At 37.8% G+C, this 13,280-nt stretch overlaps 1 protein-coding gene across 19 annotated transcripts in view; it reads left to right on the top strand.

Annotated features, from left to right (window-relative positions):
- Positions 1-13,280, top strand: part of ABI3BP (ABI family member 3 binding protein) — a 298,503-nt gene that overhangs the window by 217,497 nt on the left and 67,726 nt on the right. For 15 of the 19 annotated variants that reach the window (XM_055567939.1, XM_055567955.1, XM_055567954.1 and 12 more), the window contains 4 exons: positions 1,593-1,652; positions 2,239-2,286; positions 3,083-3,163; positions 5,377-5,454. In XM_055567939.1, coding sequence (XP_055423914.1) covers positions 1,593-1,652; positions 2,239-2,286; positions 3,083-3,163; positions 5,377-5,454 — 267 coding nt within the window. The remainder of the gene's footprint in view (positions 1-1,592; positions 1,653-2,238; positions 2,287-3,082; positions 3,164-5,376; positions 5,455-13,280) is intronic. The other 4 variants (XM_055567957.1, XM_055567943.1, XM_055567940.1 and 1 more) reach the window with 3 other exon arrangements.

Raw genomic sequence — 13,280 nt, 5'->3', positions numbered from 1 at the left:
TCTGTGCAGTCTAGCACTGGAACCAATTAGGATATTTATAAACTACAGGCTGCTTTGTATGGCCATGACCTTCTCAGAGCCACATCAAAGTGCCTTCTCCCTCACCCTACAGATAAACAGTTTGAATTATGGCTGGAAATTCTTCATGTTTTACTGCTTGAATCTTTCAAAAGACTACATAGCAGTGGTGAAATGCTCACCATTATGGTGGGTTTTCTCTCACTTTCTCCACCACTGACCTTTTTTGAAGTTAACCTTTTTAAAACAAACAAAAATCCACATTTCAAGTTCTTCTGGTCGTTATCTTTTAGCTCATAGAAGTTCTAATAGAGTTACATTTCTTTCCAATGGACCAAATTCCACAACTGTGATTTCACTGGTACTTACTCAGTGGCCTAGACTAAGAACAGATGTGACATTCACATTAAATGTCATCTCCAAAAGCCATAAAAGAAAATGAATGTCCATTTTATACGATCTTTTTTCTGCACGAATGGTAAAGTTGTGCTTGTCCACCTTGTGCTACAAAAGTTTTTTCTTCATCTTTCTCAGAGGGAGAATTCTAGCCTGAATCCTATTTTTTTTCCCTCCAGCACCATATACGATGCAAGAAAGTTACACTGCATACCTAAGGGTATTTATGAATTTAGAGTGGTAGGAAAACTTTTCAGTGAGTGAGTAGGGTTGGCAAGGACTTCCTTGTAGGGAAACTGAGTCAAAGAAATACATTATATTGCTCCTGAAAGGAGATTTGCCATAGAAATTTGGTATTAACAATAGGCAAGTCAACCTGATATTTTCCCCAGTGAGCAATAAGGCATCAATTCCCGGCCTACCACTTTATTTTTCCAAAGTAGAACTGGACACAGGTATTAAAAATGTACCACAGATCAGAACTGAATATGAGGAGGCTTGTAGTGTAGCATACATTTGTCTCCCTTGTTTTCCTGCCAGGAGGCCCTAATACTTATTATACTAGAAGCCACATCACTAAGAATGACAAAAATGGCAAAATTTAACTAACATTTACTACTTGACAAGCACTCTCATCAACTTTACATGTGGTGTCTTCTAATGAGTGGCTGATTCCTTTTGCTCTATTTTTCTCCCTATAACTATTATGCCTTTTAGAATAAAATTTTGTTCTCTTTTTAGATCCTCAAGAGTTTTGCTTTTCTTGCCGTTTCCCCCAATTTTCAGCCCGTTTCTTTAAAATAATGTTTCCTATTTCTGTTGGTGGAATTTTAGCAGGAATATCACATGGCAGCTAACCACTTCAGACAAAAGCTGACTTCTTATTTTGAAGATAACTTAGGGAGATAACCTTCTTATGTTTAATTAAATTAGTTTTTTCTTCCCTTTTTTCCCCCTCAGGGGAATCTTCAAAATGAACCATGTCCACTAGAACCTTCCGTAATACACTGACATTTTTCCATTTTGGAAAGACAGTCCTTTTCTTGCCTTAGTGTTTTAGCCATTGTGAAAATATCTTTACCTCATTCATGCTTCCCAGGGTTTTATGTCTGTGGGTTGAGTTTCACTCCAGGTATGGCATTTAGAAGGCACAGTGTTTTATAATCTTTTTCTTTCAGTTCCAAGAGATGTGCTCCTTCCCCATAAGCCAGACTCCGAAGTCTCTCAGAGCGAACCTGGTAAATGAACTGTTTTATTCTCCCAGTTAGGAAGTGTATTTTTCAAAAGGTATTCTTGAGGCAAATATATTTTTGCAATGAGGGTGATATGCAGAAGAAACTCAGAGAAAATTTTAAATAGAAAATGTGTATTTCTTTAGAGGAAGATTTAATCATGCAATCTGCTTGACATATTTCCCCCATGAGGGAATAGGGTATAATTAGTTTATTTTCCCTGAAAGTGTTTTTATTGAATAGGAAATCATGCTAAAGCTATAAGATATAATTATTAACTGAGTCAACCATGTTCACGTTTTTTCAGGGTGTAAATATAGCTACATCCAAATGTGGGTGTAGTTTTAAATTAAAAATATGGGTGCCTACCCAAATTTTCCTCATAGTGACAGTAAATGAAAACTTTAAAGTTTTAGCTAAACTAAGTTCCCTGGGTGTCATCTGATATATAGAATTTTCTTATATTTATTCTGATTCTCTAAGAGAATGTTTAAATGTTCAGATGGGTGCATTGTAGAGACACAGAAACTAGGTTTACTCCACCAGGTAGTAATTCTCATAAATATATTTCTTTGGTTTGCTTTTGGCCTAGTTCTGCAACCTGTTACCTTTAGAATCCATCTGCCAGAGACAACTCTAGGTAATGGTTTTTCCATTTGACCCACTCTGATTTTTTTCCTGGCTGCCATCAAGATTGCAGGTCTTTCTCAAACAATCACACTGAAACATCCTCCCTTCTCAGTCCTCTTCATTGTTTCATTCTCATTATTTTTACCTTTTTCAGAATAGAAAGGCAGTGGCTTCACTGTTTTAAAGGTTTGCTCTGAAGACCAACTTAAGAACTCTCATTACCACGTTCATCCTCACCTACCTCATTTATCTGTGTTCAAAATGATCCCACCTTACTCATGTCCATATAATTAACATTTCTGCTGGCTTAATGGTTCTCAGCTGTGGCCTTAACAACACACTAGCATGCTGTGGAAGGCTCTGGCAAGTAATTATTATATATCTTAAAATACTAAAATTTGCCAGTGGTTTATTTTTAAAAATAGATTTGAATGGACTCCAGATGGTTGCTACAGTGATGATATCCTCTCTTCTGGTTGATCCTGTGTGCTCTCTTGGAGGGGAGAGATGCAGCTGAGGGACCTAGAACCATGTCTAAACCATACCCATCTTAACCAGGCATGGTCATGGACTGTGTCAAGCACTGAATGTTGTTTATTATCTATCCTGGTGGGGGAAAAAACAGTTGAGAACCATTATTCTGATATTCCACAGGTTCCATGCACACTTAACTTTCTTTTCCATGACCCACTTAATGTTTTCCTTTTTGTATTTCAAGTAACAGAATTTCATGTAATATTATTTTGGCTAGTTGCTGGCTTTTGAATCTAAAGACTGACAGCCTTGGTACTTACTTGTCTTTTCAGCTCCTTTAGAGACACGAGGCAGCCCTTTGATTCCTATGATTTCACCAAGTACTAGTCAAGAGGAACTACAAACCACTCTTGGTAAATTTTGCTTTGATATTCAGCCCAATGAGGACTTAACATTTTAGGAATTGCCCTTAGAGTAGCCATACGTATGTTGTGTTCATGGTGTTCCAAACAATAGAGGATCTCTCTTTATCACTGTAAAAGATATCCATTTCACCTGATTCTTTTACATTAACTGTGTATTTGTCCTTGTAATATTTATGCTGATTTCCAATACAAGATGAGAATGCTTTAAAACATCTTAACAAAACTTCAGTTACTTTTTTGGAAAAAGAATCTTCCCGATATATGTATAATTATGGCTGGTTTGCATTGTTGTATGGCAGAAACCAACACAACCTTATAAAGCAATTTCCCTCCAATTAAAGAATAAATTAAAAAAAATATCTTCCCAGTGTATATCAATGCTATACTTTCTTGTTGCTTTTTTGGTATTTGAAACTGCATTTGGGAAGAAAAATTTTATTTTTGAAATCTGAATATCTTATAGTGTCAAATGTAATGCTAAGCAATGGGAATCCCAAAATACAACTGCTTTAAAAGTAAGTCCTTACCTTGGAGAAATCGCCATCTAATACAAAGACAGGATTTAGCAATAATTGTGCTTCCTCTGTGCTACCCAGTGTTCTACACATATTTTTAAATTTAAGACACATTACAAGTTTGTGATGTAGATTCTATTGTCCCATTTTACAGATTAGAAAATTGAGGCATTGAAAGATTTTAAAAATCTGGCCAAGCTGTAGAGCTAACATCAGAGCCAAACTGGAACCCACATTCTCAGTTGTCAGAGCTCCTGGAATTCACTCTCATATTATCCATTACAATGAGATCATAGAGAAATGAGCAGCACACTGAACAAGCAAACTACCTGGGGGTATCAGGGAAGGCTTCACAGAGGAAGTGGCATGTATGCTAGGTCTTCCAGTTGGAATGAGAGTTAAAGGTATGAAGGGCTCTTCAGGTTAAAGAGAGATGGGGAAGAGGCACATACAGAGAATGGTAGCCAGACTCATCTGAGGAACATGTGGGTGGCCTGGAGACACACAGGTGGATGGATGAGTCAGGAAGACTGGTTGGGATGAGCTGGCCATGCTTTCTAGGAGTTCAGCATCAATGTCTTCACCCTCATTTGCCTGCAACTTGGCTGAATGTCAACAGGAAAGCAAGAATTCCCAGCTTGTGTCTGTTGGCTCCTCTGCCCTGTCCACACCACATCCCACGTGGTTATGTTTAAATCAATGGCTTTACTTTCCTTCCTTCATCCCTTTTCAGGTAAAGCCATTCTTTGTGTGTGAAATAAAGTTACTGATCCCATTTTAATAGGAATCCTTTTTGAAGGAAAATACTTAAAACTGAATAAGCGAATATATCTTAATTACCAAATATTTATCTATCATAGCATAGGCCCTCAAAGTCAGCTTTACCCATGAGAGGAAGTCAAAAGTACTTATCAAGAACCACTGCTGAATATGTTAATTATCTAAGTTCCACTTCTGGTTTTTTTGCCTTTTTTTTTTTTTTAACTATATCTTAGTTTATTGGGCCAACTATCACAATTATCTATGAGCAGAATCTAGATTATAAAACAGGCAGAAAATATGATGACAGCATATTTATTTTCACCAAATATTTCCTTGGATCCAGTATGTGGCAAAGTGAACAGTATAATTTGCTCTGTCAGTATGATATTATAATTATTTCAAGTTAATATAGGAGTGTTTATTTTGTTAGGAGTAATGTGTCTGTATGTCAATAAACTTTGATTTTCATGTGAGATAAATAGAATATTTATTCTTATGTGGTGTAAATGCACATTATTTTCTATGATCTATTTTTTCCAGCTCATCTAAATAACTTGTGAAGCTCGTGAAATAAAAGGAAACATGAAGGCAATGATACATAAGACAGGAAGCATATCCAAGAGTATAGCCATGCCCGATATCATTAAACAGTGATCCTGAACTAAAAGCTTTCAGAGATCCTTATAATAATCACTAACATAATAATTTAAGGAGACAATAAATATAATAAATCAGAGTTATTAAAATGTACCAGTAACTTTAAAATAAGATGATCACTAGGCATAGTTATAAATGCAATTTACCCTTTTATCATTGCATGGGGAAAAAAAGAGTGTGGGGTTTTTTCTTGTTTGTTTTTTTTTTTTTACTTGTTCATTAATGATATTTATTTAAAGCCATTCATCTTACTGTGTTTTTCCCCAGCAGAAACAGACCAGTCTACCCAAGAACTCTTCACAGCGAAGGTTCCACGAACGACTGAATTGGCAAAGACAACTCGGGGTAAAGCTATTTCCCTACCTCTGGATAGTGGCTTTTCCTTCTTTGTTTAAGCAGGAAGAAAATTTTCCTTTAAGAAACAGAATTTTCATCACAGTGAGTTAGTTTAAATTTTTTCACTTCATAGGTACAGAACATCAGCCAAGTAGTAATATTTATACGATTACCAGTTAAATGTAGGAAAGACAGTCTCTTTAATTAGAGCTTTGCTTTTGAATGCTAATGTTCTTTGCAGCTGATGATAATGACTAAGAATGTAAGCTCCTATTTTTTTTCCCTTGCCTTACCTTCTTTCGCCTCATTTTCCAGATCTGATAAATAACAATCTGTTACCTTCCTTCTTCTCCTCCTATTTTCTCTACCTCTTTTCCTCTTTGTCCTATCTCCAAAACTTGATGAACTCATTGATATTGCAGCCTGAGAAAGGGAACTAGTAACAAGAAAATCATTTTTAAATATGAATTAATATTAGAACATCAGGAAGATTTGCTCTGGGGTTTCCTTATATTATTTCTTCTTTCTCCTTTTTGGGAAGTCAACTCGCCTACACAAAGCTTTTTCTCACATCTTCATGCTCTCAGACACCTTTCCTTTTTATATACTTATTTCTTACTTGGATTGTAACCAGTTGCAGATTTCCAGGATTTTCATGGTTTTTTTTTTCTTTTCTTTTTTTTCCCCTTTAATAACCCTCTTTTGCCCATTTCTACCTCTAGCATGTGGAAGAAAGCCCCCCAAAATGAGAGCAAATAAATTCTAAAGAGCTGCAAGACAAATTTATTTTACTCAATTGTCAGTTATACTGGAGGGGGGGGATTGGTAGAAGAAATATAGCAATAAGAGGAAATGACAATAAAAGAAATCTACCTTTAAGGGATATATTTTAGAATAAGTAGAGAAGTACTTACTCTAAATGAACATGACTGAGAATACTCACTATGGTATAGGGCAGTTCTTGTAAATTTTCTAAGTCTTTTGAATTTGCTTCATTTTTATAATGGCTTAAATGTTAATTTTATTATTTACTTTATTACCTTTCTTGTTTATTAACTTTTATTTATTTAAAAAATATGCACAGAAGTAAGGAGCCTAGTATAATAGCAGTCTTCCCACACCCTCATTATTAGTTTCGGAGGTTAACAGCAGATGTTCAATCCTATTGCATCCATACCCTATCCTGACCTTTATATGTTTGTTTTTTAACGTTGCAATGGCACCCCACTCCAGTACTCTTGCCTGGAAAATCCCATGGACAGAAGAGCCTGGTGAGCTGCAGTCCATGGGGTCGCTCGGAGTCAGACACGACTGAGCAACTTCACTTTCACGTATTGGAGAAGGAAATGGCAACCCACTCCAGTGTTCTTGCCTGGAGAATCCCAGGGACGGGGGAGCCTGGTGGGCTGCCGTCTATGGGGTCGCACAGAGTCGGACACGACTGAAGTGACTTGGCAGCAGCAGTAGCAGCAAACCTCTTTAATGTTTGGCTTAATAGAAGATAGCTGGATTCTCATAATCAAACACATTGATGTTTTTACAGCAAGATATGTATTGACAATAAGCAGGATAAATATTCTTCAGGTTGTATTGCCAAATGAGAAAAAGATTTCAACTTTTAGAGCCTTGTAAATTTCAGAATTGAGAATAAAAGATAATAGGCATGTTCTTTTCTAGTTTTTGCTTCCTGTTACTTTAATGGGAATATCAATATTTTTTATCAAATTGCTTCTAGAACTTGGCTTTATAGATGAATTTCACAGTTGATTGGATGTGTATTCAAGATCTGATACCATTCTATGAATTATCTTAACATATTTATATAATGTACTGCATTTTAATCATTTTCTTATGTTCTGAGGATCCTTAACTTAACCTATGTGGCCCTGGGATCCACACTTTTCTAGACTTGTGCCAAGGCCCTTTAAAGGGGGCTTACCAGGAATGCATTTCCAACATGACCCAGGCCAGTAACCCTGCTTGGGGGTAGAGGGTAAGCTTTAGTAACAGCACCCTCCTGTGTGTCCTAGATCACCCTTCGACCCAACCCTCATAAACGTGTGCCTGAGCATTGTGGATGAGGAAGTTGATCTGTTGCATTGTTTTTAGCGTGTTGTGTTTCTAACAGTAGGCATTAGATGCACAAGACGGCACACAGCAACTTGAGAGATGCTGTGAGAATGAAATTGTTCTTCTTGATCTTCACACTCCACCCATTCGTGTACCTTGTGGCTTTTTGGTCTCTGGGCCCTCAGCAGTAAGGCCCCAGGGCTCCAAAGAAACTTAATGCCTAAACCCTACAGCATGAATGTGCTAGTAGGGTCTCCAGCACCATCCCTCTCTGCCATTCCTGCTTCTTTGTCTGCTGAGACAATTGCCTGCAGCTCTATTTGAAACCCTGACATATTCAAGCTTCTCTCCTTTACTCCTCTTATCTCAACCCATGGTAGAAATCCATTGGCCAGAGGCATCCTGGGGACATTTTTTTTTTAATCCTTACTTTATTTGGCTGTACTGGGTCTTAGTTGCGGCATGTGGGATTTAGTTCCTGGACCAGGGATAGAACCCAGGCCCCCTGCTCTGGGATCATGAAATCCTAGCCACTGGACAACCAGGTCCTCTGGGGGCATTTTGATTATTTATTTCAGCCCCCTGATCTTTATACCACCCAGAGAAATTTGTACCCTTCTTTTCCTCCCCCAACACTGGGAAAAACAAAGGTCCTTAAAGGTTATTTCTCCTATAATCCCTGTTTGTCTATTTTTTATGTTATCTTTGTCAGTATTTTTAGTATTCTTTTTAAACAATTTTATAAAACTCTTTAGATATGAATCTATCTTTTAAAATTAGTTTTATTATCAGTCACCAAAAGCTATGTTGAGATGATATTTACAATATTACATCCTCACAATGTGTCTTTGTCTTTTATTTTTTAATTTAAAATTGAAACCCTCAAGCAGTTTTCTCAAGGCCCTGTATTGTCTAGTGATGAGATATGTAATTCACAGCCTAAACTTGTTATATTTCAACTCCTTTATGAAAAGTTCTTTCAAAATATAAGTAAAGGCTACAGAAAAAGAAAAAAAGAAATTCTGATCCTGTGGCTTAGAAATAATGAATGCATGTAGTACTGATTATTTCTGTGTTCTAGTCAAAGTTTCTTTTCTAAAGTTTTAAAATTTATATATATTCTAGAATGATACTAATAGAGCCATGATTCTTTATATTTCTTAAAGCAAAGACAGTCTAACATTGAAGAAATTAACAAGAGAGCTGAAGTATATTCAACTGACAGGGAACCCTACCACTCTCAAAGAAAATTGAAGAAAAGCATTTGCAAGTCATCACCACATATTTTAGGGTGTGTGAGAACTGATTTTTTTAAATAACATCAGTTCCTCTGATCACTCTTGTTATTACATGTTGAAAGTCCCATGTTAAACCTACAGAGAATTTCAGAACATGTCTGCTATTTTTGGCCTGAAGTTTGGCAAAAGTCTGCTCATCAGTCTTCACATTGGAAGTTTATAAATGAGCTACATTATAATATGTTTTGCAGGTGTATTTTTTTTTAATGTGGTAGGCAAGGCATTTGCTGATTTATGGTTACATAAATACCCACTCAAGATGTGAACAAAATCACTGAAACTGTAATCTACTTACAAAGTTTGCACAAAAATTTTTTCCAGTCTTAGCTAAAGCATTACCAAGAAAGTTGGTGGCAGGAGGCAATGTGGTGTGTTGAGGCGGGCAGAGGAGGGAAGATGAGGATAGACACATTCCAGGATGGATGCACAATTTAAAAGCTTATAGAGGAGCTTCCCTGGTGGTTCAGTGCTTAAGATTCCACCCTTCCACTGCAGGGAACTAGTGTTCAATCCCTGGTTGAAGAACTAAGATCCTGCATGCTATGTGGCCAAATATATAAAGAAAGAAGAAAGAAAGAAAATCACCCATTTACAGAGTAGTGGTTTGTGTCAGAAATGGAAATGGCATCACTGACTCGATGGACGTGAGTCTGAGTGAACTCTGGGAGTTGGTGATGGACAGGGAGGCCTGGCATGCTGCGGTTCATGGGGTTGCAAAGAGTTGGACACAACTGAGCTACTGAACTGACTGACTGACAAGTCATCATTAATGGTTCTCACTGTGTCAGGCCCTGGAAACAAGAGCAGAAAGTAACAAGGTGGCATGTTGGTTCCTGGGAATTATGAGTATTTGATCTTTCTCACCCTCCCTTGATGAACAGGACCCAGAGGTCATTTACGTTCATCCCTAAAGCTTTACTGGAAAAGGAAGTAGCAACCGACTGCAGTCTTCTTGCCTGGATAATTCCTTAGACAGAGGAGCCTGGCAGGCTGTAGTCTCAGTTCAGTTACTCAGTTGTGTCCGATTCTTTGTGACCCCATGCACTGCAGCACAGCAGGCTTCCCTGTCCATCACCAGCTCCTGGAGCTTACTCAAACTCATGTCCATCGAGTCAGTGATGCCATCCAACCATCTCATCCTCTAGTCCCTTCTCCTCCCACATCAATCTTTCCCAGCATCAGGGTCTTTTCCAGTGAGTCAGTTCTTCACATCAGGTGGCCAAAGTATTGGAGTTTCAGCTTCAGCATCAGTCCTTCCAATGAATATTCATGACTTATTTCCTTTTGGATAGACTGGTTGGATCCCCTTGCTGTCCAAGGGACTCTCAAGAGACTTCAACACCTCAGTTTAAAAGCATCCTTTGGCACTCAGCTTTCTTTATAGTCCAACTCTCACATCCACACATGACTACTGGAAAAACTATAGCTTTGACTAGATGGATATTTGTTGGCAAAGTAATATCTCTGCTTTTTAATATGCTATCTAGGTTGGTCATAGTTTTCCTTCCAAGGAGCAAGCGTCTTTTAATTTCATGGGTGCAGTCACCATCTGCAGTGATTTTGGAGCCACCAAAAATAAAGTCTGTAACTGTTTCCTTTGATTTCCCATCTATTTGCCATGAAGTGATGAGACCAGATGCCATGATTTTAGTATTCTGAATGCTGAGTTTTAAGCCAACTTTTTCATTCTCCTCTATCACTTTCATCAAGAGGCTCTTTAGTTCTTTCTTCACTTTCTGCCATAAGGGTAGTGTCATCTGCATATCTGAGATTATTGATATTTCTCCCAGCAATCTTGATTCTAGATTGTGCTTCATCTAGCCCGGAATTTCTCATTATGTACTCTGCATATAAGTTAAATAAGCAGGGTGGCAATATACAGCCTTGATGAACTTCTTTCCTGATTTGGACCCAGTGTTGTTCCATGTCCAGTTCTTAACTGTTGCTTCTTGACCTGCAAACAGATTTCTCAGGAGGCAGGTAAGGTGGTCTGATATTCCCATCTCTTTTAGAATTTTCTATAGTTTATTGTGATCCATACAGTCAAAGGCTTTGGTGTAGCATATAAAACAGAAGTACATGTTTTTCTGGAACTCTCTTGCTTTTTTGATGATCCAACGGATGTTGGCAATTTGATCTCTGGTTCCTCTGCCTTTTCTAAAACCAGCTTGTAAATCTGGAATTTCACAGTTCACATACTGTTGAAGCCTGGCTTGGAGGATTTTGAGTATTACTTTGCTAGTGTGTGAGATGAGTGCAATTGTGAAGTAGTTTGAGCATTCTTTGGCATTGCCTTTCTTTGGGATTGGAATGAAAACTGACCTTTTCCAGTCCTGTGGCCACTGCTGAGTTTTCCAAATTTGCTGGCATATTGAGTGCAGCACTTTCACAGCATCCTCTTTTAGGATTCGAAATAGCTCAACTGAAATTCTATCACCTCCACTAGCTTTGTTCATAGTGATGCTTCCTAAGGCCCACTTGATTCTGCATTCTAGGATGTCTGGTTCTAGGTGAGTAATCACACCATTGTGGTTATCTGGGTCATGAAGATCTTTTTTGTATAGTTCTTCTATGTATTCTTGCCACCTCTTAATATCTTCTGCTTCTGTTAGGTCCATAACACTTCTGTCCTTTATTGTGCCCATCTTTCCATGAAATGTTCCCTTGATATCTCTAATTTTCTTGATGAGATCTCTAGTCTTTCCCATTCTACTGTTTTCCTCTATTTCTTTGCATTGATCACTGAGGAAGGCTTTCTTATCGCTCCTTGCTATTCTTTGGAACTCTGCATTCAAATGGGTATATCTTTCCTTTTCTCCTTTGCTTTTCGCTTCTCTTCTTTTCACAGCTCTTTGTAAGGCCTTCTCAGATAACCATTTTGCCTTTCTGCATTTCTTTATCTTGGGGATGGTTTTGATCACTGCCTCCTATACAATGTCATGAACCTCCATCCACAGTTCTTCAGGCACTCTATCAGATCTAATCCCTAAAATCTATTTCTCACTTCCACTGTATAATCATAAGGGGTTGGATTTAGGTCATACCGGAATGGTCTAGTGGTTTTCCCTACTTTCTTAAATTTAAGTCTGAATTTCGCAGTAAGGAGTTCATGATCTGAGCCTCAGTCAGTTCCTTTTCTTGTTTTTGCTGACTGTATAGAGTTTCTCCATCTTTGGCTGCAAATATAATCAGTCTGATTTCAGTTTTGACCATCTATGTCCATGTGCAGAGTCTTCCCTTGTGTTGTTGGAAGAGGGTGTTTGCTAAGACCAGTGCGCTCTCTTGGCAAAACTCTATTAGCCTTTGCCCTGCTTCATTCTGTACTCCAAGGCCAAATTTGCCCGTTACTCCAGCTATTTCTTGACTTCCTACTTTTGCATTACAGTTCCCTATAATGAAAAGGACATCTTTTTTTGGTTTTAATTCTAGCAGGTCTTGTAGGTCTTCATAGGACCGTCCAACTTCAGCTTCTTCAACATTACTTGTTGGGGCATAGACTTGGATTACTATGATATTGAATGGTTTGCCTTGGAAATGAACAGAGATCATTATTTCGTTTTTTGAGATTGCATCCAAGTACTACATTTCAGACTCTTGGTCTAACTCTCAGACTAGGATGGCTACTCCATTTCTTCTAAGGGATTTCTTGCCCACATTACTAGATATAATGATAATCTGAGTTAAATTCACTCATTCCATTCCATTTTAGTTTGCTGATTCCTAAAATTTTGATGTTCACACTTGTCATCTCCTGTTTGACCACTTTCAATTTGCCTTGATTCATGGACCTAACATGAATTTAGGTCCTATGCAATATTGTTCTTTATAGCATCAGACTTGACTTCTATCACCAGTCACATCCACAACTGGGTGGTGTTGTTGCTTTGGGTCCATCTCTTCATTCTTTCTGGAGTTATTTCTCCACTGATCTCCAGTAGCATGTTGGGCACCTACCGACCTGTGGAGTTCATCTTTCAGTGTCCTGTCTTTTTGCCTCTTCATACAGCCTATGGGGTCACAAAGAGTCAGACATGACTGAGTAACTAACACACAAAGCTTTAATGAATGGCACTAAGTGAGTATTTATTCAGTAGAGGATTCATGAGCTAAGACAATTTGATAGAGACCACATGTTTCTACTCTTTTCTTCTTACATACCTAAAATATTTTTCTTTTTGCCATTATAATTACTTATCTTCTTTAGCAAAGTATTGCTCCACAATGACTCTCTGGTTGAGAAATATGAATAGATAGATGGATGGATTGATGGACAGATGTACAGATACATAGATGGATGGAGGGTTAGATGATTGACTTCTATGTTTATCATATTAAGCAACCATGTGGTGAAATAAATGCCCTTGAAAACATAGACTAATTGGTGACTAATCCTTACCTTACTTTGACTATGCGCATCTTTAATTTCCAGTCATGCATATTTTCACTTGCTTTATTTTCCTTTAGCGG

The sequence above is a fragment of the Bubalus kerabau genome, chromosome 2, assembly GCF_029407905.1.
Source record: "Bubalus kerabau isolate K-KA32 ecotype Philippines breed swamp buffalo chromosome 2, PCC_UOA_SB_1v2, whole genome shotgun sequence".
NCBI classification, from domain to species: Eukaryota; Metazoa; Chordata; class Mammalia; order Artiodactyla; family Bovidae; genus Bubalus; species Bubalus kerabau.
Note: the sequence above shows the minus strand (reverse complement) of the source record. Positions and strands in the feature narration are given on the sequence as shown.